Source organism: Dromiciops gliroides, chromosome 4 (genome assembly GCF_019393635.1).
Source record: "Dromiciops gliroides isolate mDroGli1 chromosome 4, mDroGli1.pri, whole genome shotgun sequence".
In the NCBI taxonomy this organism is placed as follows: domain Eukaryota; kingdom Metazoa; phylum Chordata; class Mammalia; order Microbiotheria; family Microbiotheriidae; genus Dromiciops; species Dromiciops gliroides.
The window spans coordinates 148,057,919-148,082,416 of record NC_057864.1 but is presented as its reverse complement, the minus strand read 5'-3'; the positions used below and the strand labels follow the sequence as shown (position 1 = coordinate 148,082,416).

Sequence of the window (24,498 nt, the reverse complement as noted above, 5' to 3'; positions counted from 1 at the left end):
TGAATTCCTTTTACAGCCACCCCCAGCAGGTGTACATTCCAATCTCAGTTTGGACGTCTCTGGCGACCTGGAACTTAATGCCTTTAAGGAATCCAGCTCTCCTTGACCTGCTCTTAGGAAGTTTTCCTAGACTGGGACATTTGTCTCTTCTGTGGGCTCAGATTTTTCTTCTGCCATGTGGCAGAGTTCATCTAATCCCTATTTCATATGCAGTGCTCGTGCAGCATTCGCTGTGCCACAGACATTACGTCCACTTTTATGCTACAAGTCTCATTCTGCCCCAATGATATGCCATACCATTGTTCCCCACCCTCATTTCTCCAAATAAAGTATTGGCTCAAAAGAGAATTGTTTTCAAACTGAAGTCATCCAAATATGAATGGCCTTCATTAGAGCAACAATGGAAATAGATGCCAACAGGGTTTGAGGTGAAAACAATTGATTTTTGTCTCTTGATTTTCCAAGGGGCCATTCCCTCCCATGAGTAGTGCTATTTGGGTCCATGAGCATCTCATTTAAAGGCAAATAGAATGACTTGTTAAGAGGATTTTACCATTCACAAAACCGGGGTGGGGGGGTGGGGTTCAGCTTGCCACCTGGCAAGCCCTCAGCCAGATGGGGTTCAGTAATGATTTCTACAAGGTGTTTAATCAGCTCCTAGTGGAACACATGACTGCCATGTTTAATTATTCCAACTTAATGGAGCATTTAGTTAGACACTGCTTGGTATGCCATGGCTGTGGTCAGGGCTAGGCAGGGCAAGGATACAAAACATCTACACTCAATTTATTTTTATAAATAATGATAGAAGAAACCTTTGCCAAGGACTTAAATCTCCATCTGTAGATGCTTATTTATACAATTGCTCCTTCAGAGCCAGTAGTCATTTGGGAGAGGCAGATATTTATGAAAACGCTAGGACTGGATTTGACCCCTGCTCTTCTACACTCCCCTTCCCTCTTCAGTGATTTCACTAGATAGAAAGCTGTGATGCCCAATCCCAGTGCCAAAAAGCTTGATGGGTATTGATAGATGGGCCCATGGTTGTCTAACCTTTGAATCTGTTTCATTAACAACTCACACTCAGCCTTGCTGCCACATGGCATTTGCATGCTAAGGGGGCTCATTAGCCCCATACCCATTTGTTTCATGAAAAAAAATTTTTTTTTGAAAAAAAAAATCATGGTTCTTTGCAGATTTCAGAGTGTGCTAAAGGGAATGAAAACCAGACATCGGCTTGTATTTGCAGAGCACAGATGCTAACAGCTGCATCAATGATTTGATTACTCAGATCTTGGAGAGCAGTAAAGTTTCTGACTTTAAAATAAATTCTGAAGAAAGGTGGTGAGGATCTGAAGTCCTTTTTATATGACTGGCAGGGGCTGTGCAGGTTGTTGTTTTTTTTTTTTTTTACCAAATGCAGGAATGTGACCTTCTGCAGCAGCTGTGCCCAATCAATTTAGAACTCAATAGGACACAACTCTCTTTTGTTTCTTTGGGTGCAGCCAAGTCCTGTGATAATAGGGCATGAGACTTGTCCTGTGGATTTGCTTGGATGTCAGTGGTCAGGAACTATATGGTGTTTATGCCATCAACTTTGGTAGATCATTTACCACTCCCCTACCTGAGGACCACAAATGAATGTTTATTCCTTTCCTTATCTCTTTATAGATATTCAGGATAGTTGTATGAGGCCCAGCAGCTATCCCTAATTAGGTCAATTAAGTGCTTTTGCTCCCCCACAGCATGAGTTTTCTATCAGCTCTGACCATAGCAGAGATAAAAATAATAGGTAGAATTTATACAGCTCTTTTATGTTTGCAAATTGATTTTAGAATCTCATTTTTATCCTCACAAAAGTCCTGGGAGGTGGCTGATATTATCTCACACACACACACACACACACACACACACACACACACACACACACACACCCATGTTACAAATGAGGAAACTGACTTGCCCAGGGTCACACAGCTAGGAATTGTCTCAGGTCATGTTTGAACTCACATTTTCCTGACTCCAGGTCTAGGGCTCTACCCACTGTACCTCCTTTTTTGTTGTTGTTGAAACAGAAGAGTGTTTTTTAAACTTGCTTTAAAAAATTTTTTTTTCAGAGTTTTCTAGGGGAATGAATAAACATGGATTCTGATTTTCTGCATTTGTCTCAGAGGATCTGAAAAAATAAAATATTTATTAAGAAAAGTAGAGCAGTTCAGTGTGAAGTCTCTCATTCTCTCTAGATTCCTTCAAAGCTCAGTTCTACCACCACCCCAGACAGGAGGCCTTTCTTGATTTCCCCCAAATGTCTCTCTGATGAAAATGCCTTATATTCACTTTCTCTATGTATCTATATTTATCTGGGAACCTGCCCTGTTCCCTAGTAGAACCTAAGCTTGAGGACAGGGGCTGTCCTCTTCATTTCTGTGTTGGTATTCCCAGCCCCAGGCACATGGGAAACACATAGATGCTTTTTCATGCATGTGTTCATTCATTCACTTATATGCATTCATTCAATCAATCAATTTAAAAGCTTTTTTTTTTTTTCTCAGGATTGAGGAGATATCACCAGGCAACAGGCCTAAGTCAGCTTGGGACCGAGAACATGAGACCCCCAGCAACACTACCTGGATGGGTTTGTCAGTGATGGAGAAACTAGTGATCTTATGGGACCTGTAATAAATTCTCTTAAGTTACTTCACCCTGTTTGCCTCAGTTTTCTCATCTGTAAAATGAGCTGGAGAAGGAAATGGCAAACCTCTCCAGTATTTTTGCCAAGAAAACCCCAAATGGGGTCACAAGGAATCAGACACGACTGAAATGACTCACCAACACCAACAACAGCAACAACAAATTCCGTTACACTCAGATTTCCGAGGATAGACTATTTTGGCCCAAACAGAAAAATAAAAAAGGCAGAGTCCACACCCACTTGGGTATATTCATTTGTTGATTTTTTAAAACATTTATTAAAAAAGCAAAAGGTATGTTTCTCTCAAATAAAACAATTAAAAATGGTAAAGCAGTAACAAACAAATTGTATACTAGCAGCATCCAATTGTTAGAATTTTCTCTCAACTCCTCAAGTCGCCTTAGCAAGTTCAGTGATTTTCGAGCTTGCTGCTAACTGCCCTCATCATCATAGTGCAGATAAAATCAAACTTTATAAAATTAACATTTTAAGGTTAAATAAGCTTAAATAAGGGTGTTAAATACAAGACACTTGATGAAAGCTTCTGTACAAAGATAAACAAATTTTGGCATTGGACAACGAAATCTTGCTGGCTCACACCATATGTGAGTTTCTCATAAGTAAGTGGTATTGTACTTGTCTTTTCCCCGCAGTGAAGGAACTATACAAAAGTGAGCTAAGAGTTGAAGCAGACTACCCAGTGAGCCATTTACAAGGCATGTGTAGCTTAAAAAAAAAAAATCAAAACACTGTTAATATTCAGGCACCATTTGTTCCTGCAAATAAATAAATCTCTAATGTAACTGCATCCAACCTAGTGTTAAACACATCAGTGCTAACTTTTGATTTTTCAACACAGCTTTTGTGACTATTCACTATACCTCCATTCTTATTGCTATGACAATGTGATTGTGGAAATTGAACTACTGTACAGCCAAAAAAATAGAGCACCTTTTAACTTTAAAGTATATGTCTGGTTATTTGTTTTTTAATCTTTATCTTACAATACTGAAGCCCAAGTTACTGTAGATTGCTTTAACTTCTCCAACCAGGTCATCTGAACACAGGAAATCAAACCTAAACCGTCTTCCCTCCTGAGGTAAGCCCAAGCACCGTATTAGTAAATTTAAACGAGAAGCTAAACTGACACCGGGAATTACATTCATCTTCAAGCCAGGAATGACATTCATCTCCACACTCATGTCTGCTGCTTTCTGTCATCCTAAGAAGGCTACCATTCCCTGCCCCCCCACCCCCACTCCCACCCCCACATCTTGCCTGGATGAATGGTGTTGGACAGAGCAGAAATAGCGGAAACATCTAAAAACTGACTGTAAGCACAGTTAAAAATCAGATTTTGCTACTTCAAATGGATAGGAGCGCCAACAGCGCACTGTTCCTGGCTAGATATCTAGAAGTTAAGGTTTCTTATCGATGGTATTGAAAAACCATTCTGTGAATTTTCTCAGCTGAGCCGCTGCTGTTTGGGACTCTTCCTGAAGTCTCATGTTGTCCTGTCTCAAGTGCTGAACTTCGGCCTGGAGTACGGCCTTGTCTTGTTTTTCCTGTTGGAAGTAGAAAAGCAATTGGGTTAGCTCAAATAGCCAATAAACCCAATATCTTGCTCTGGAAACTGCATTTGTGTTGTATTAAGGACCGAGGATTCATCTTTGAAACTTCCACCAAGAGGTGACCTGACTGTTCCTTGAATGCTACACCAGCAATCAAGAAGGAAAGGGGAAACCCATTCCATTTTGTATATTCTACTTTGTCCACAGAAGTGGGGGATATTTAGATATTTCAATTGCTTTAAAAAATAATTTGTTTCTGTTAAATTCCTTGAAGGGTAAAATGAGACTATAATTATAAAAGACATACAATCTTAAAACTGTACAAGACGTTTCATACTGTAAACTATTTAACCCTACAAAACTGGTAGAAGTATAGTTAGGATGATAAAATGAATAATTGCAAATTTCATTCTCACTTAATTAATTGACTATACCTTGTTTTCATAATGCCCTTACTAAAAGCAAGAGCATGTGTTTCTCTCTCTCTCTCTCTCTCTCTCTCTCTCTCTCTCTCTCACACACACACACACACACACACACACACACACACACACACACACACACACACACACACGGCTAAAATATTCAGAATTTCAGAAGCTTCACCTTTAACCCTTTAAAAGTTGGTGTCACAGAGTGCCAACTGGCAACATTCCTTGTTTTAAAGGAGATGGATTAAGGATTAAGTTTTGACCAGGGGAAGTGAGGAGGGGGTGGGACAAAACATGGAGACACCAGCTGGTCATAACTATTACCAAAAGAAATGAGTTCTAACTCTAATGTTAACAATCCATTTATTTATATAGAGGGGAAGCTAACTCTGCACAGGATGAAGCTTGAGGTGGAAGTTTTGAGGGTCACAAAGATGCCAGCCGAGCAGGAGGATGAAAGCCGAGCCTTCCCAGACCCTCTGGCAGTCAGTCACTGCTCTGTCTTTTGCCAGCTGACAAAAGGCAATTGAAATAAATATTTGTTGAATTGAGATGAAAAATGCTGGATGAGTTAAAAGGGTTGGCTCATGGGTTGCTTTACTTATTCTCTTATGGAGGGGCCATTGCTATATTCAGGATTTATTCCAATTTGGCATTGAAGCCTCTGAGATTGAACCATTATTTCCAAAAAGATAAATACTGAGTACCCTCTCCTCATCACTCCTATCAATATCCCCCTCCCAAGAAAAGAAATCTTAGTGTAGTTTTAAACTATAAAAGCTTAAAACTGGACCAAGAATTTTGGGATGACTTGCATACTGATTACTGCTAAGGATGAAAGGGGTTGGAGGAAAATCCAAAATATTAATTAATCTAATCTTAGAAAACACTCATTGAGTGCATGGCATACACACAGGGCACTACGCTATCTGTGTATTACAATCAATATCATGGGGGATGTGTGAGCTGACAAGAGATTGAATTACCTTTCGGAGGTCAGTCTGAAGTTGTCGAAGAATCAATTCTAGCTGATTGACTTTTCCAGTCAAAGTTGATGGAGAACGCTCTCTATCAAGTGATACAACAGAGTAAGGAAGGCTGAAGTCAAATGTTAATATTCAATTATTATTTCTTTCTTCTTTTCTTTAAAGCTTAATTGAAAATGATTTATATGATTATAACCCAGGTCAAAAAGAAGGAAAAAAAAAGTGATTCTGAGCCAACCAGGCTGCTCAAGGAGAAGCATATTATTATTATTATTATTATTATTATTATTATTATTTTCCCCCCTAAAACTCTGCCCTGGGTTTCTATCTACTAAATAAGTATTCCTATTTTCTCCAGATAATATGTATTTGGGAAGGAAGCCCAGAGCTTATTCAACTCTGACCACAGACTTAGAGCTCTAAGGACCCTAAGGAGCCACTGAAGCCGGCCCTCTCTTTTTACAGAGGAAAAAATGGAGGCACAGAGAGGTAATGTGACTTGCCCAGGGTCACAAAACTATTGAGTGTCTGAGATGGAATTTGAACTCAGACCTTCCTGACTCCAAATCCAGTCCCCTTGGCATTACACCAATATGGTCTCTTTTCTAAAGGATTTTAAGCAAGGCCTTCCTAGATACTTGGCAAACAGGCAGTCCTGGGAAGCAGACAATGAACTCAGCTCTCCTGACTCATCTCCTCCTCTTTCAATGAAATACTCAGAGGACTCAGGAAGTAAAAAATCCATATTCAACTTGCCAGTGGCTCAAGTTCCCAGGAGATGGCATTAGGAGGGAGTGATGATAGCTGTCTTTGGGTATTTGAAAGACTGTCAAGTGGAAGAGGAGCTAGGACGATTCTTTTTTGGCCCCGGAGGGCAGAACCAGGACCAATGGTTAGAAGATGCAAATTAGAACAGCCCAAGGAGTGAAAGGGGTTTGCCTCAGGACGAAGTGAGTCCCTCACACCAGAGCTGGTTTGCTTGTTTATTTACTTAACCTGGCCAGGGAATGATGTAAAAGGATTCCAGTCTGGGTAGAGAGATGACTTTCAGGTGACTGTGAGATAAGGAGGTAAGGTATAGTTCCAAATGCTACAAACACTGCTGGGGATAGGAGGAGGCTGGCTCCCCGACCACAGTGCAGATTGTACATTAAAGAGTCATCAGCCAGGATCACAGGCTAAGGGGTTATGGGGAGAAACTGCAGCCCTGGCTGGATTCGCCTGCTCAGCATCGGAGGCAGATGGAGAGCTGGCAAGTGAATGTCGTAGACCAGCAAGGTGTTTCTGCCAGACGCTAGGAGGGTGATTAGGTGGCAGACTTTGATTCTTAATGACGTCACTTCTCTCTGTCATTGAAGTTCTTCCCTTCTAAGACAGGCTACCAGAAGCATCTCCTGAAATTCTCTGTACAAGTTTGTGTCTCCCCAGGCAGAAGGCCTGCTTGCCAGGCATGGCAGGGCACCTGCAATGTGCCAGGCACTGTGCTAAGCACTTTTTACAAACATTATCTCACTGGAGCCTCACAACCACCCTGTGAGGTCGATGCTATTATTATTCCCATTTTAATCGATGAAACAGAGGAAAACAGCGGTTAAGTTGCCCAGGGTCAAACACCATCTAAAGTCATGATGTCATGCACTTGGTTGGTCTAATTCGGTCTCTTATTTGGGTTCTTAAAGCCAGAGAAAAGATCTTTGTGAAAACTATCCTCTTGTCTGGATTGAGGTGCTTTATAGCTCTCTCAACCACTGGCTCCATCACAAGGAAAATTAATGGCTAGGAATGGGATTCCAGATACCTTTCAGATCATGGACTCTCAACTGGTAAATTGGAACCTACCAGTAGATTTTGAAGACTTTGCAGGTGAATTTTTTGAGCCAGTTGTGGCTTGAGATGTTGTCTCTGAAGTCTACCATTAGTTCCAGTGGGATGGGAGCAGGGGTGTATACACAAACATCTAAGAACTGGTTGGAGGTAGGGTACGCTTTTGAGTTTGATCTGCATTTTTAACATTTTATCCATCACTTTATTAAGTTAATAATAAAATATAATAAAAATAATAAAATAAAGCCCTGATTCATAATATTTGTTGATTTCTGAAAGGCAAAAGCTCACTATGAACTTTTAAAAACTGCCTCTCAGGAACTAATTCAAACCGGCTCCAGCACATCCCTGGATAGCAGAACATTCAGCATTGGAGTCCACTCCCCTGCTTTACTCAGGGAATTCACTGACAGCACTGTCCTCTTCCTTTCTAAGGATCTTTTGGATTATAAATGAAAATAATTAGCCCTTCCTTATGAAAGACCTGAGGATTCTTATTTTGAATGAAAACCTTCCTTACTCAAGGAGATTTGTTAAAAGAAAAAAATAAATTTACACCTAATATTCTTTTTAGGCTATTGCTCTGTGAAGGGAATGTTCAAGATTTCCTTTAAAAATGGGAGGACTGGGGGGCAGCTAAGTGGTGCAGTGGATAAAGCACCAGCCCTGGATTCAGGAGGACCTGAGTTCATATCCGGCCTCAGACACTTGACACTTACTAGCTGTGTGACCCTGGGCAAGTCACTTAACCCTCATTGCCCCACCCCCCCCAAAAAAAAAAATGAAGAAGAAGAATGGGAGGATGGAGGGTTGCTAAATCATGTAGCGAATAGAGCTCCCAGCCTGAAGTAGCAAAGAATGGGAGGAGAAAACCAGCAGGGCTTACTTTCATTAAAAAAACAAAATGCTACCACGACTTCAAAACGAAAGAAAAAAATGGGTCAACAACATAATAAAAGGATATGACTTGTCCCTTCTCCTCCCTTCTTCCACCCCCCCCATCCCTATTTCCTACAAAAGGTTACTTACCCATCTGTATCCATGAAATCTTTCCCATTGGCTGGGTCTACACATAAAGATAACTCTTGGGTTCCCTCCAAGCCCTGCATATGTTGCATATCTGTCAGGGTGCAGAAGGATGCTACTCTCTGATCTAGAGAGGGAAAACACACACAACACACACACACACACACACACACACACACACACAAGGCTTTTGATTAGCTTCAATCAAATTAGGCAGCATTTCCTACTGAAAATGAATCCACAGGCTAATGTTGGCCTTAAAATAATAAAGCCCACAAACTAATTCTGGTTAAACTCTGTTTTGTTTTAACCAGGCAAGACATCATACATCCTGAAAACGTTAATGGTTGTCCATCCTTGCCAGCCAGGGCAGAAGATACATATCAGAGTTATGAGGACAGGGTTACTGTAGCCAGACTGCTTTCTTAAATCCAAAGAAAGCCCAGTGTTCAGTTTTTCATGGAATGAATTTGTGTACTGATTTGTTCATGCTCATTTAAAAACTAGGATATTGGTCTTCCTTAAAATTCCTGACCCTACCCTATCTACTCCCTCCCAGAAAAAAAGAAAAAGCAAACAAAACCCAAAAAACAAACCAATTGGAAAGACTATTTGAGCCACACATCACAGGGCCCACCTTCCCTTTTGCTTCCCCAACCCTCAGCACTCAGATAACCATGCAGACGTGCAGACATAAGAAATATAAAGGAAAGTTTACGAAATATCATGAGCCAACGATCAACCCCAAACCATCACCTAGATAGGCCGTGTGGTGACAGACCAGACCAAGCTCTTCATCTGAGTCAAGACCTGTAATAAGATTTAGAATTTTCCTATGAACAAGATCTCTCTAGACTTGAGAATCTCTGGAGCCCACATGAGGCTCAAATAATTGTCACATGCTAATCATGCTCATTGAATAAAAAAAAAAAGAATTCCAAGAAGCCCTCTGGGCTTGTAAAGCCAGTTTTTACCTAATGCTAAACATAGTGGTTCTATTACACACTTGTACCTGCCTGTTCTATTCTGACATACAGAGTTCTTAGCAAAGATACATGGAGTCCATAATATATACATAAAAGAAAGTGTCAAAACACACCACACTTTAAAGTTTATTTAAACGACTCACTTGGACATCTCACTCTATCAACACGGAAATTAGGGTGACTAAGAGATAAGCTGTGCTATCCACATACTAAAATTTTAAAGGAATATCAAAGTAAATGAGATTTCTAATACTTAATAACCGCAATTGCTTTTATAGCCAATTTGATCACAAAGCCCAGATGGCACCGACAACTTGTAAGATACCAACTCAACATCTGGGAAACTAAAATACGCAGGGAATATAACAAACATGACTACAGAGATTGGCACACCTTACCTGATAAGGACATTCATTGAAGGAGACTAGACTGGGGATACTGGAATGGCATAATTGAATGGGATAAAGGAATATTTAGACTATCCTGTGAGTACTGGAATTGTATGCAGAAAAGGGTTCACTTGTATGAAGAGGTAGGGGGGAAAAAGAGGCAGGTAAGTAGATCATTAACTTTTTTCCTTTTTTCTTTGAGGAGTGTGTGTGTGTGTGTGTGTGTGTGTGTGTCCACACACATTTTAATGAAGAATTCAGGGAGTAGAGAGCAGGTGTATTTATGCTGCTGCAAACTTTCTTCTGTGATTTGATTTATGGCCAAGAAAAGATATTTGGTTGTATGTTGGTGGTTCTCTGCTCTTAATTTATTCCCACTCTACTTTCCTCCCTGGCTGCTGAATGAACACTCCTAATGAGACCTCTGACTTGTTGGGTTTATGGAGGGTCACCAATTTTTAGTTAATTAAAATGAATGGGAATGTCAAAGGGTGCTTGTAGTCTTCGTGGCAAACCAAGGACTTCAAAGCTGCTAACATAGTGTTGGGAAAACAGCAGGCAGTAATATATACCTGCTGACCAAGAAAAAGTTGTGCAAAGGGCAGGCAGAACCATTAATAAAACAACAGATTTTCAAATAAGGTGTGATTTCTTTCTTCCTAAAAATGACTTCTAAAACCAGAACCCCATGTTTACCTTAGATATCTATGTGCTTCAATCATTTCAAGTCAATTTCTATATTATGAGAGCTTCATACAAAGCCTTAATTTAAGAATGGCTATTTTTATACAGCAATTTCTTTGGGAGAAAAAAGAGACATGTTCTGTGGTTTCTAACTTGATACTGGAAGCCATTCAGCTTCTATAGATCAGAGAATGATATTTGTAGGTGAATAATAATTGTACAATGTTTGTAATAATCATGGTAAAATCTGATTCTTTTATAATACAATGATAATAAAGCTGAGATTATTCTATCTTCACCAAATGTATTTTACATTTCAGAATGAATATAAATGAGAAGAAAAGGAAATGGTATCTAGCAGGATGTGTGAATAAAGCTGATTCTTAGGCCAATGAAACTCACTGCAGTGTATGTAATAAAAAAAGCACACACATTTGACTGAATCACTCATGTTTTTTGCATCTCAATAATGAAAAGAGGTTCTTTTATTTTGGGTGTTTGAGAGATGTTCTCAAAGGGAGAGCCTCATGGTTTAAATGAAGACATCCAGAAAAAGCAAGGGACGGAGCCAAAAAGGAAAGAGTAATAGGGGGGCTCAATGAACTAGTTACACAAGGGCCAAGGTGGGCTCCTCCAAACTGGGGCAGTGCCTGAACCCCCTTACAATGGGGCCAGAGCTGACACTTCCAAACTTGGCATCCCCAGGATAAACACCTCCAAAGTGGGATTGGGGAGGGTCAAGGAAGGGATATGGCCATGGATGCTTCAGGGGACCTTATCTATAAGATAGTGTTCATGATGGTCTAGGACTCAGCTATGAGAAACTTAGGTAAAGGGTTAAGACATTTGGCTAAGATGGAGGGTCATGACTACTCAGTTGAGCTAAGAGGTGATGGCCGGAATGGCTCAAAGGTTTTATTGGTAGGTGGGAGTAAGGAGACAGAGGGGGCAATTCAGCTTCTTTTTTTTGGGGGGGGGCGGTGAGGCAATTGGGGTTAAGTGACTTGCCCAAAGTCACACAGCTAGTTAAGTGTCAAGTGTCTGAGGCCATATTTGAACACAGGTCCTCCTGAGTCTAGGGCTGGTGCTCTATCTACTGTGCCACCTAGCTACCTGGAGATTCAGTTCAGGCAGGAAGATTGGCTTCCCATTCCTGGGGCTATAGTTGGGGAGAAACCAACTGGATAGGAATGTGGTCATCTCTGGCAAAGAATATTTCAAGTATAAAAGTTTCTACAAGTGAGGGATTTTAGAGAAGAAAGGAAAGGTTAGTAGCCAGTTGGAGGAGAGACCATGAGTGGGGAAGAGATGGCCTGTTGGATACAGAGAGACTACATCCCCCAAAGCAGCCTTTTCTCTTCCCACAAAGAGAACAACAATGAAGCCCAGATCAAGCTGTTCTATCATCAGAGAGAACATTTTATATCTTACTGTGAATATAAAGGAAGTAAAGGTAATCACACATTACAAAGAGAGTGAATTAAGATGATTCTTATGTCAATATACACACACACATAAAATTTAAAAACGTTTTGACTGACTTCATGTTTTTATCCCAACAATAATGACTTTACCCATTAGTATGTGTATTTAGGACTCAAGGATTACAGCAGGATCAGAGAGTTAAAGGTAGAGCCTGAAAAGACCACAGTGGTCACCTGGTCCAGCCCCCTCATTTTACAGACTAAGCAGCTGCATTTTAGAGGGGTCAAGTAATTCACCCAAGGTCATGCAGGGCATACTAAGTGGCAGATCTAGGATTCGAATCAAGGTCTTTAGCTCCAATCCTACATTTCTCAACACTGCCTCCTCACATTCAAAGTATCTGATCAAAAAGAAACACACACACAAAACGCTTTATCTCCTTTGTATTATATATTTGTAACTCAGTCAGTGGAGATGCTTCCTTGTGACAAACTAAAATTCAAAGTGATAATTCCTTGAGGAAAAACAGGGCCTTTCTGGACAGAAAACAAAGATCCAAAGAAATTGCACTTTTATTTTTGGGGATTATGAGATTTTGGAAGAGACTGACTTTGTATGTGTAAGACTTAGTAAGTTAAAATGACAAAAAGATGTCTCATTTGATGAAGGGATAGAGCAAGTCTTTCAATATAGAGAATTCCTGGGTGAAGAAACTCTTTCTATGAATGAAGGTAGGCACCTTTTCTGCAATTTATGTCTTTAGAGACTGCCATGGGCACAGAGAGGAACACAGCTGGAATGGGTCAAAGGCAGAAACCCAAACCCAGTTCTCTATCCACTAATATACCTTCTGTCAACCAAACTGCCTTTGATGAAAGAAATATTTAAACACCAACAGTAACTTCTAACTTATTTTTAAAAACAATGAGTCTACTTTGTCCTCAGATTCTAGTGGCTACAGAATACCTCACAGGTACTATCTCTGATGACCATTGTTTAGCAACCACATCTGACTCTCACCTTCAGGACTGTCTCACATATAGGGTAAAAGCCCAAAACACAGGTGTGAGGCATGATCTTCATTCACAAAGTCACTATCATTAGAGATCCAACCACTCAATGAAAGTACACATAATGTTCTGATTTGCAGCCTGCTCTACATCTTGCATGCATTGGCTAGCAAAGCCATCCAAGCCAATGACAGACATTGGTTCAGTGCTGCAACAAATCCATTAAAAGCATTTTTCTTCTTGAAAACCTTTTAAAACATATCATGATAATTCATTTATTACCACAAAGCACTCTGCCCACAGGAGGTACTTTTTAAAATAAATGCTTGTTGAATTGAATTGAAAATGGACTATTTTTAATAGAAAATAATTTATTTTTTTTTTTTTTTACAGAAAACTTTTTTTTTTCAACCTAGATTAGGTTCAGGTAAGAGCAAAGAACAGGCTAGAGCAAAAGTAATGAAAAACAGTTTGTATTCCCTCCTATTCCTATAAATAGAGCATTTTATGAATACATACTCCAAGATTTACAAATCAAAGAAAAGGTGGCTCTTTCTAACCATATTTAAGAAATTTAACACACTAGTAATGTGAGTACACTTGTCTGATCTTAATAAACAGGACATAACTGACTTCAACAACTATTTATCAAAGAATAAAGGGGGAGTTTCTGAATCAAAAAGTCAATGCTGATATATATATATATATGTATGTATTTTTCTCATTTCTATCATTAGTTGGCACTTACACAATATTTTATGTCTGAAAGATTATTTTAAGGTAGACATATGGGTTTTGTTCTACTAAGTATATTAGATATTTGTGTAAATGTGTGTATGAATACACATAGTCAGGATAACACGCAAGAAAACTCACCCTTTTGGAACACAGCTCCATAAGTAAACAGAAAAGCCCATTTCAATAGCGATGACAAAACCTATACACTTTAGTTTTGAATCACCAAGCTAGGCACAACATATTCTCTTTTGAGGTCAGGTAAATGTAGAATACACATTAAGAGTTCCACCACAAATGGTAAAACATTTAAAACATTTTGCACTAAAACTTTGCATTTAAAAAGAATTCCTCTATCTAGAAACTTTGCTTTTATAGAAAAAAAAAATCCTTCCATAATGCTCCAAACCAGGCCACAATGCCATTTCTTGGGCATGCTCAAATCATACTACTTTTTGCCTTCCTTCCCACCTTCTGTCTGTATGTTGTGTTCCTGTCTTCCCACCTTAGCATTTAACTTCTCTGAAGGCTAATATTATCTCACTTACTCATATTTATATGGCTAACAGTTAGAGTGCCTGGTAAATGTTTCTTTTCTTCCTTCATTCATCATGTATGTCAAAGACATAAATTGCTTTAACAAGTTTCAATAAATCTAACAACAATTTTAGGAAGAAAGTCTTAATTCTCTTTCCTTAAACCTCTGACCAAACTTCTATTTCTAATCTTTAGCTAAATAAAATCTTTTTAAAAATAGCACAGAATTCACTTAAGGTGACTTCCTTCTTTTCCTTGGTTTCATTGTGTTTTTTTTTCATTTAAATTTCTCATTGCTACCACACTGTAAAGACTTAGAATCTAATTAAGAACAAGAATAAAAAAACAGTAATAATAATAGCTACCATTATAAAAAGTTTATGAATATTATTATCTTATTTCATCCTCACAACAACTCTGGAGGAAGGTGCTATTATTATCCTCATTTTCCAGATGAGAAAACTGAGGCTGAGATTGTCCAGGGTCACATAGCTATTGAGAATCTTGAGACACGATTTGAACTCAGACCTCCCTGACTCCAAGAACAGTACTCCATTTGTGGTACCAGCTAGTTACCTTATAACTAACAATAACAACAATAAAAAAAATAAAAGCTGATTTTAGTTGACTAATAATCAAGGCAAGAAGTGCTCCACATCCCAGCCAATCTGGTCTTCTTGCTCTCCCTCATAAACAACACTCTTCTGTCTCCATGTCTTTGCACTGGTCTTCTTACCTGCCTAGAAATACTCTTTTTTCAGTTCAGCCTCTTAGAATTCCTTCTTTTATTTAAGACACAGCCCTTTTAAAGGAAGCCTTTCCTCATTTCCCCAGCTGCTCCTGCCAGCTCCCAATCACTTTGAATTTTTCTTATGTTTTGTATGTATTTATCGATGTACATGCCATCTCCCTCAATAGAATGTAAGTTGTTTTTTTCTTTTTTGAGGGTAGGGTTTGTTTCATTTGTCTCTGTATTCCCATCTCCTAAAACATGCCTATTGATTGATACAAAAGCGAGGTAACAGCAAGATAAAGACCCAACACCAGTGTTTGCTTTTTATTTTTTTAATCATAAGATTTAGATCTAGGTCCATCTAGTACAACCTTTTCATTTTAGAGATGAGGAAAACAGAAAGGTTATCAGAGATTTTAATCAAAAACCTCTGGCTACAAACCCACTGCTCTATCATACAATGCTCTTTTCCAAATAGTTAACATTCTTCTATTTAGGTTAAATAGGTCATATAAAAGAATATACAGTGTCCTAAATGCCTTAATACAGTTTTAAGCTTAGGTTAAATAGGAAATGGTGTGTAGCATTTTCTGTATTTCTTTTTAAAAAGCTAATACTCTAGGTTTGGACATACTGGAATCAGAAGGAAATCAAGGCCTATGGGTTAATCTTAGATAACATTGGTACTGAAAAAACTGATGATCCCAAACTCCATACTAACAAGTTCTCACCTGAATAATAATATGGTCCTAAGCTGTTATAATAGATCAACACTGATTTCATATTTAGTTTTATCAGGTATCACTTTTTGTGGGTAGCAACATTTGATTTTTATAAAAAAATAATCATCTTATATATATATATATATATATATATATATATATATATACACACACACACACACACACACACATATATTTTAAATCAGAGGCAGCTCAGTGATGTAGTAGATAGAGTGCTGGGCCTGCATTCAGGAAGTCTCATGTTTCTGAGTTCAAATCTGAACACAGACACTTATTAGCTATGTGACCCTGGGAAAGTCATTTGTGACAAACTCACAAGTCACTTTCCCTGAGGTTCTTTATTTGTAAAATGAGCTGGAGAAGGAAATGGCAAACCACTCCAGTATCCTTGCCAAGAAAACCTGAAAAGATTGAACAATAACAACAATTTTTATCAATTCCCATTAAGATTACCTACAGCTTGAGAAGTATAAAAATTAGACTGACCAATTCCTTCCCTCATAGCAAAAAGTAATCACACACATTCTTACCATTTGGAAAACAATCCTCCTGGGTCTTTTAGCAACCTAATAAGTACTCTGTTCTTTCATTTAGCTCAAGGTCAACCCATAAACCACATTATAGCTCTAACTTAAACTCTTTGGTCTCAATTTTAAAGAGACAGAAGGCATCCTAAAAGTCTAATCCAACACCTTCATTTTCTAGATGAGAAAACTGAGGCTTAGGAAAAGTGACTCACAGTACAAGTCTCAAAAGCAAAAGGTAGGAGGGCAGCTAGGTGTCGCAGTACATAGAGCACTGGCCCTGGATTCAGGAGGACCTGAGTTCAAATCTGGCCTCAGACACTTGACACTTAAACTAGCTCTGTGACCCTGGGCAAGTCACTTAACCCTCATTGCCCCACAAAAATAAAAATAAAAATAAATAAAAATTTAAAAAAGAGAGCAAAAGGTATAACACTACTAACAATACCACCACCATCTCTAACACTAAAGATCTCCAATGCCACCTCATGACAACTGTGACTCTAGTTCCTAAGAAGCCAGAAGGAACTCAAGCTAGGCCTGGTGATGGACTCCATTGTCTGTTTTTCAAGGACCAGCCTGAGTGGGTTGAGAAAGTCTCCATCAACAGGCTCACTGTTCTCAAAACTCATCGAATAAGATTAAGATGTAGCCCATTCTTAAAAGATATTGCTGGAACAATTATTAAAGAATCTTTATAAGGTGTTAACAGTTCCCTAGGGTATCTGCATTAAAAAACAAGCATTTAAAGATCTCAAAGAAGAAAGGCAAACAACTAATGGTACCACTTCATATAATATGCTGGAGGTGGGAGAACATGATTTCTGGGCAGGGGGCTTTGCCAAGGTCCCTCAAATCACACTCAGCAGGTTTCTGTTTGGTTACAAAACCTATAGATGGGACTTGAGGGCAAGGAATTGGGACGTAAGGCTCACAGATTTAGAGATGGGAGATAACTATTGTTATTCAAACCTCTACTGAAGAGTTAAGTCCATTTTATGCTCATGCACACACATGAATTGAATTCGTTGAATCTGTTTCCTTGATCAGCTTTGAATTACGGTGGGCAAAGCAATTCTGCCTTTCAGCCGCCTCCAACTTCTAGGACAACACCAGGGAAGGATTACGGAAAGCAAGAGGACAGACTCAAGGAAACAAGCCACAGAGTCTGTTTTTTTTGTGTGTGTGTGTGTTTTTGTTTGTTTGGTTTAAAAAACAATAGATACTTTGCTTTTGATAATGCCTCATGGCTTCATCACAAGGCAGGAGGCAGCATCCTTAAGCATCCAAGTAGGACATGGACTTTATAAGGCAGTGAACCAGGGAATTCGGGGCAAGTTCCTCCTTCTGAGGGAGCAGTTACAACCCACATACACTCTGCAGGGGTTTTCCCTGGCCTACCTATGCTACATCACAGCCTTGTCTGTGTCGAGTTGAAAAAGAGAGAAACTTTCCAATCATCAGTACCAGATGGTGAAGGTCAGGAGGGCTGCCGTTCAGAATTCTGTGAAAAGCATTTGGGAATAGGCACCTTGAATCTTCCTGAGACGGTTAAGAGACTCGTTGTCTTTTCCATAAATTCTGCATATTATACCAATATTCCAAATTCACCTCTGGGGCCTCAGAAGCAATTTTAAACTTGGTAGGCAAGTTGAACTGCAGCTAAAACATCATTATTTACAGCCATAGAATCGAAAGCCTGGAAGACACCTCAGGGATTGTCTAGTGTAATCTTCTCATTTTATAAATAAGGAAATTGAAGCTCAGAAACGTGAATTGATTTGCCCAGACAGTTACTGGTGCTGCTAGGATAGGAACTTGGGTCTCTGATTCTAAGGGTATGGTGTCCTTTCTACTGACCCATGCTGTTCCTCTGATACACCTCTAACCTCTGGGCTCTTCCTTTGGAGCAGGGAATCTGTTTTTCATATCGTGGAAGCTCTGATACCTGCTGAAACAAGTGGAGGTGTGGAGAAGAGCAAAGGGCTACAAATGAGACCTGAATGGGTGGCTTGGGTCCTTGGAGGCTAGCTGTGTTCCCTTCTCTGTTGGAAATTCTAGAAAATATGGTAATTTCCACTGGCTTAGGCATCAAGCAGACCCTTCAATATCTGCCTGAAATCAATCAACCAACATTTATGAAGCACCTACTAGACATGAGGAGCTGTGTGAGGCTCTGAAGATACAAAAACAAAAATCTCTGCCTTCAAGGAGCCTTGGGGAACCCATTATTTTAAGTGGAAGGAATGCACAAATGCTCTCCCATGGTCCTGTTCTTCCTCACCACTTCTTCCTACAGAAAAGGAGCTGATAACATTCTTTAAAAGAATAAACATAGACCTTTCACCAACTGACATGAAATTATAAGTCAAAGGAAGCATCTTATGCCACAATCACATCTTAGTGATGGAGGATGAATGCCAGAATTTCTCTGTCAAAAAAAAAAAAAAGGAATTCCCTGCCTTACAAATCTTACAAAAACAGTCACAGAATGGATTTTACAAGAGACCTCAGGGAACATCTGAGTCTAAAGCACTCCACTTTTCAGATGAGCAAAATTAGGAACAGAAGAGGAAGTGACCTGTCCAAGGTCATTTGGAATTAGAACCCAGGTCTTGAGTCTCTTCCTCACACCCTTTCTCCACACTTCTACTTGTCTCTGCACAGACTCCATAAGGAAACAACATGACACACAAGCTTTCCCCTCTGGGAACTAAAATATCCTAGAGCTCTTTTCCAGACAACACAGGAGCCTGATTCTAGGCAATGTACAGAAACATTCCCCAGCACAAAAAAGAAAGCAGAGATCTTTGGGCCGGTTTAGTCTTTACCTTCAAATGCCCGTGCAGCATCCACAAGGTTGGACCAATCTAACCCTGTGGCAGTGTCTGGGAGGGGCATCAGACCCGGATCAGTGAATTTGGACTTATCCGATAAGGACCCATCGGAGAGCCAGAACTCATCTAAACAAAAAACAAAACCACAGCGTCAGTGATATCACAGAGAACTCTCCATAACCTCATCCCCTTGGGAAATTCACCTACAACATCTTCTCTTCTTCCCCCTTCAAAGATATCTCTCTACCCTCATTAAACAAAACACAAAGTTTAAAAACAGACTCAAGAAGGTTGGGGAAAGGCAGAAAACTGAGGGTTAACTAGTACAACACCAAGATTTAGTAGTGATACTTTCCCTTGGAACCAATTCCCTCTGAAAGAGACCAAGCCCAACTGAAAATGACAAGATTCAGGTACCATTTTCTTTCTTTTTTTGTCTAATGCCTTTAACAACTAAAAAGCTTTGAAGGAAACATCTTCCAACATTGATGACTTGTAAAAGCCCTATAATAGAATACCTTGACCTAAGATGGAGATTTGAACAAAGTTTTAATGAATATAACTATGTTAAAATTTCATCAACTCATGTAAATGTTCATTCATTCATTCATTCATTAATAAGTATAGATGGTAAGACAATTTTACTGCTGAATTATATACAAAAGAAAGAGACAAAGTTATGCACCATATACAAAACTCGTGCTTTGCAATGCTTTCCTCCATTTGTCCTAAATTAACTGGCTTGATAATAACTAGTTATACCAGAAACACCTCCTACATATAATACATAATGATTTATCACTCTTCCTTTGGAGGAGTTGAAATATTTTAAAAAATGATTCCACTGCTTTTTTGTTGTTGTTGTTTATTACCGACAATGCTGAGTTCTATTATTTTAAAAGCATCCTTTGGGTATTTTCCAGCAAACTTTGGAAGGTCTTCAACTGGACCTTCTTTTGCCTCATAATTTCCATGCCCACCCAAAAGGGTTACGTGCAGATACTTGTGAATACATTTGACTAATTAGGCCACTCAAAATAATGACCACCTGGCTGACTGAGCTTGCAATTAAGGAAACTCAGGGCATAATTAACAAACTACACCTGTAATTTCTGTACCCACAATTTTTGGGTAGATGAGAAATTCTGGCATCTGAACCAAGCTAGAGCGTTTGGAAAATTGCCCTTATAGGAGCTTTATTAAAAGAGCAATGAACCTTTGGAAATGAGCTTTGATGTCATTTGTGTAAGGGTAGGCTGTTTGGGGCTAAAATTAACTTTTATGCTCATTCAAAAGTCATAGACTTAGGCTTTCCTAACCTCTATCACATTTAGATCTAAAAGAACTGTCAAAGGTAGCTGTTAAACTATTCACATTATGCTACCTTGCTAATCATCTTATTAACTGACTCCACTAGTGCCCATTTTGAGAGGAATGACAAAGATAATATTTTACTAGTGTGACCCTCCCTCCTCATTTTTTCTGTTTTGATTAAACAACCAATGCTCCAAGCAGAAGCTTCTAAAACAGGACATTCTTTGTCGTTGGCCAGGGCAAAGAGGAGCTCAATTAAATCAGCAGCTGATTCCGACATGCTGGGAATTGGGGGAAGGGGAAAAGCAGAGGAGAGAAATATTTACAGGATTTGCTACTTTGCTTTTTGCAGGTATAGGAATATTAGATCCCACTTGTACATGCTTAATCCTTGTGACAGAAGGGATTGTTAGAGTTGGGGCTGCCTGCTCCTTTAAGTTTTGAACTCAATGAGTTCCTCTGTACCATAAATCTCAAGTATATGTTTAGCTTTGTACATACATTGCATGTACATGCACACATACCCAACTAATAATAAAGACATTGATACAGGAAAAGGAGATTTTAAATCATAATTTATTTTGCCACTGACTACTGTCTAACTCTGGATGTTTCACTGTAATTTACTGAAAAGGTAGACTCCAGATGTTCATATAATTGTCTCTCCCCATCAGATTGTTAGCTTATTCAGTTAAATGTATGTCTCCACAAATAGCTCATTATTTTAAAATGTTTACCAAGAAATTCCAGGGTTCTCTTAAACCTAAATTTTGTTACTGCAGGAGAAACTTCTTTAGGTTAAAATCACTTATGATGAAGAGATCACAGGGTCAGAAAGGAGATTAAAAACCTTGCACCAAGAGAAGTTAATGATGGGACATGAAAGGCGATACCTGTTGAGGCTATGAGGGGGTACTCTGGCTTTGTCCTTAGTTATATCATCAATAATTTGCAAAAATTGCTTTATTGGCTAGCATTTATATAGGGCTCTAAGATCTCTGCAAGAGTTTTACAGACAGTTTTCTTTTTTTGGGTGAAGCAATTGGTGTTAAGTGACTTGCCCAGGGTCACACAGTTAGTAAGTGTTAAGTGCCTGAGGCTGGATTTGAACTCAGGTCCTCCTGACTCCAGAGCTGGTGCTCTATCCACTGCACCACCTAGCTGCCCCTATAGACACTTTGATCTTCACCACAGTCCTGCAAGGCAGAGATAAACTCAATTGTATGCAGCCTTAAGGACAGCCTTTCCTGGATAGCAGGCTGCCCTTCTTACTGCTTTTCAGTCTCCAAGGGACCTTAAGGAATGTTAGGAAATCATATCAAGTTTATGAGGTCTGTGATCCTCACTCCATAGATTTTTCTGCTTCCACCCAGTTGCTGACTGAAACATGTACTGAGGCATTGGTCACCGGGTGGGTAACCACTGTAGGGTCCATCTTTTTCTTCAGTCTCCTCTCTTTGGGTCATTGTTGGAATTACAGTCAAGTGTTTCCCAGTTTCTGGCACAGAGAGGTTTAGCATTCTGCCCAGGATCACACAGTCAGTATGTACAGGTGAAACTTGAATCTAGGCCTTCCCAGTTCTGATACCAGCTCTCCAATCGCTAGGGCACACTGACTCTCTGGAATAAGGCAGGTAAAAAATGCCCACTTAACTCAAGGAAAACTGAGAACTGGAAAGGTTAATAAAGTGCTTTGCTTCAAGTTATAAAACTTGTCACTGACAAATCCAGTGACAGAATGTAAGCCTCCTGATTCTCAGTTTGCTTGAGGGTAGACAACAAGCATTTATTAAGTGCCTACTACATTCCAGAATTAAGTATTAAGTGTTGTATAAATATTAATTCATTTGACAATAGTTTAACAAGGCTAGTGGTGAACCTCCAGTAGTTATATAGACAGATGGCACCATGGTGAATGGGAACTTTCAGTTTCCCTTACAACTTAGTGATGGAAGGCAAACACAAGACCCAGCTTTTTCCAGGAAAGTTAAAATTTCAAAAAAAAAAAAAATAAAATACACTTTTGAAATGAGTCTTTACAAAAGGATGATCCTGTGTTCTGATTTTTGGCTTGGAAAAATATTCCTTACTGGGAGGCAGGGATAGTTGTTGGACAGCCTAGAGTTCATAAGAACTAAGAAAGAGATTTGAAGTTTCCAGAGAAATCGACAAAAAATATAGCGACTGACCTAAGGCACTGGCACTTCTGTGACTAAAACGCCAAAGGAACTCCAGACGTGCAGCCAGCCACCTGTCTAAGCCAATCATGAACTGATGCTCAGTGAGTGGAGAAAAATGCTGACTCTAATGATTTACAATTCTGGACTTTCGGATCAAGGAGTTACTCCCTCGTACCCCCCAAGGAGATTGGTACGGCTCCAGAAAAGAGAATAGTTAACTATTAAACCAACTGGCAGTGAGGAATGCAATCCCCCCACTTTGGAAGGGTTGTTTCCTCTTCTCTCCCTGCCTATTGTTTCTATTCATATCTGGTGTGGCTCCAGCTTGGAGTTCTGCTCAACAGTTCAATAGGTTTTTTTTTTAAGGAAATGTTAGTGTTTCTGCAGGTCTGCCAGATCTCCTCCATTCTCCTGCCCTGCTTGTTGGCATAATGACATCGATTCTGCGGCTTCCTGTCTATTTACAAAAGTCCCCATACTCATATAATCTACCTTTATTAATTCTGATTTTATTATTATTCTATTATTCTGATAACAAAGACTGAGTAGCTTTCTTGATAGCATTTCCTGGTAGTCAGAGATTTCAAGTTTTACAATCACTTTCCAGAAACCACAAAACACTTATCACAGAGAAAATTAAGAACAGACAGAGGAGAGTGAGAAACTCCAGATTAAAAGAGAGAAATGATCCAACCAGTCCAATGTGCCATCTCTGGCAGAAGCATTAGGGACATTTTTAGAAAGGCACGGGTGTCTTCCTTGACACCAAACTTAAAGAGGGAAGGATCTATTGCAAAACAACCTCAGTTTTTCTTTCTTTCTTTTTAATGTCCAGCATTTATCATCAGCAAACTTAAATATACCATTATTAAATCTATTTATGGTTTTAGCCGGGAGCCTCTCTCCTATGTAACAAATTCCTTAGGTTTACTAGCCTCTGAATAAAGTAATTTTTTTTTTTTTGGTGGGGCAATGAGGGTCAAGTGACTTGCTCAGGGTCACATAGCTAGTAAGTGTCAAGTGTCTGAGGTCAGATTTGAACTCAGGTCCTCCTGAATCCAGGGTCGATGCTTTATCCACTGTGCCACCCAGAAGCCCCCATGAATTAAAAAAAAAAAAAAGTCCTCCTTCAGAGATGGTAGTGCTGCAGGATTTGCTGAACATGTCTCTCCTTCATGCTAACTATGCTCTCTAAATATCTTTGATCTTGGTTCCTTCTCAATTCTGGGCTTTATAAATTGAAAGAACAATCTTCCTTTTACTATGTCTTCATATAAAAAATTAAATAAAATCCCATTCAATTACTTAGGCTTAAGAGCACTGCTATCATTCTCCCAGTGCTCAGAATTTCATAGGATGATCTGGGGTGACTTGTTTTGCCAAATCTCATGAGGGTCCCCTCCCATGATACACTTTTTATCTCACCTGTATCTGACTTAGTTTCTGAAGTATATCAAGTCTCAATTCTCTTTTTCATCATTTGTTGTGAGTGGATCATCATGGAATTCCCTTGTTATAATCCATCCAGGATATAGATCTTATGGAGAACAGAGGAATACTGACCTGAATGTAATGACAGACCCTCATGCAAAACGTTTCTGTGCATGGATTAGGTCAAGAATCTTTCTTTATCTTGTAAAAAGTCATTCATAGGGGCAGCTAGGTGGCACAGTGGATAAAGCACCGGCCCTGGAATCAGGAGTTCCTGAGATCAAATCCGGCCTCAGACACTTGACACGTACAAGCTGTATGACCCTGGGCAAGTCACTTAACCCCCATTGCCCCACAAAAAAATAAATAAAAAATAAATTTTAAAAAAGTCATTCATATGCTGATCTGGGACATTTCAATGACTTCAAAAAAGATGCATG

The 24,498-nt window shown here is 39.2% G+C and overlaps 1 protein-coding gene across 7 annotated transcripts in view; it reads right to left on the bottom strand.

Annotated features, from left to right (window-relative positions):
* Positions 1–2,945: 2,945 nt before the first annotated feature.
* Positions 2,946–24,498, bottom strand: part of SIPA1L2 (signal induced proliferation associated 1 like 2) — a 270,170-nt gene continuing 248,617 nt past the window's right edge. For 3 of the 7 annotated variants that reach the window (XM_044002459.1, XM_044002460.1, XM_044002464.1), the window contains 5 exons: positions 19,128–19,259; positions 9,287–9,340; positions 8,534–8,657; positions 5,681–5,762; positions 2,946–4,257 (listed from right to left, as the gene is read on the bottom strand). In XM_044002459.1, coding sequence (XP_043858394.1) covers positions 4,111–4,257; positions 5,681–5,762; positions 8,534–8,657; positions 9,287–9,340; positions 19,128–19,259 — 539 coding nt within the window. In that variant the 3' untranslated portion in view covers positions 2,946–4,110. The remainder of the gene's footprint in view (positions 4,258–5,680; positions 5,763–8,533; positions 8,658–9,286; positions 9,341–19,127; positions 19,260–24,498) is intronic. The other 4 variants (XM_044002462.1, XM_044002463.1, XM_044002465.1 and 1 more) reach the window with 3 other exon arrangements.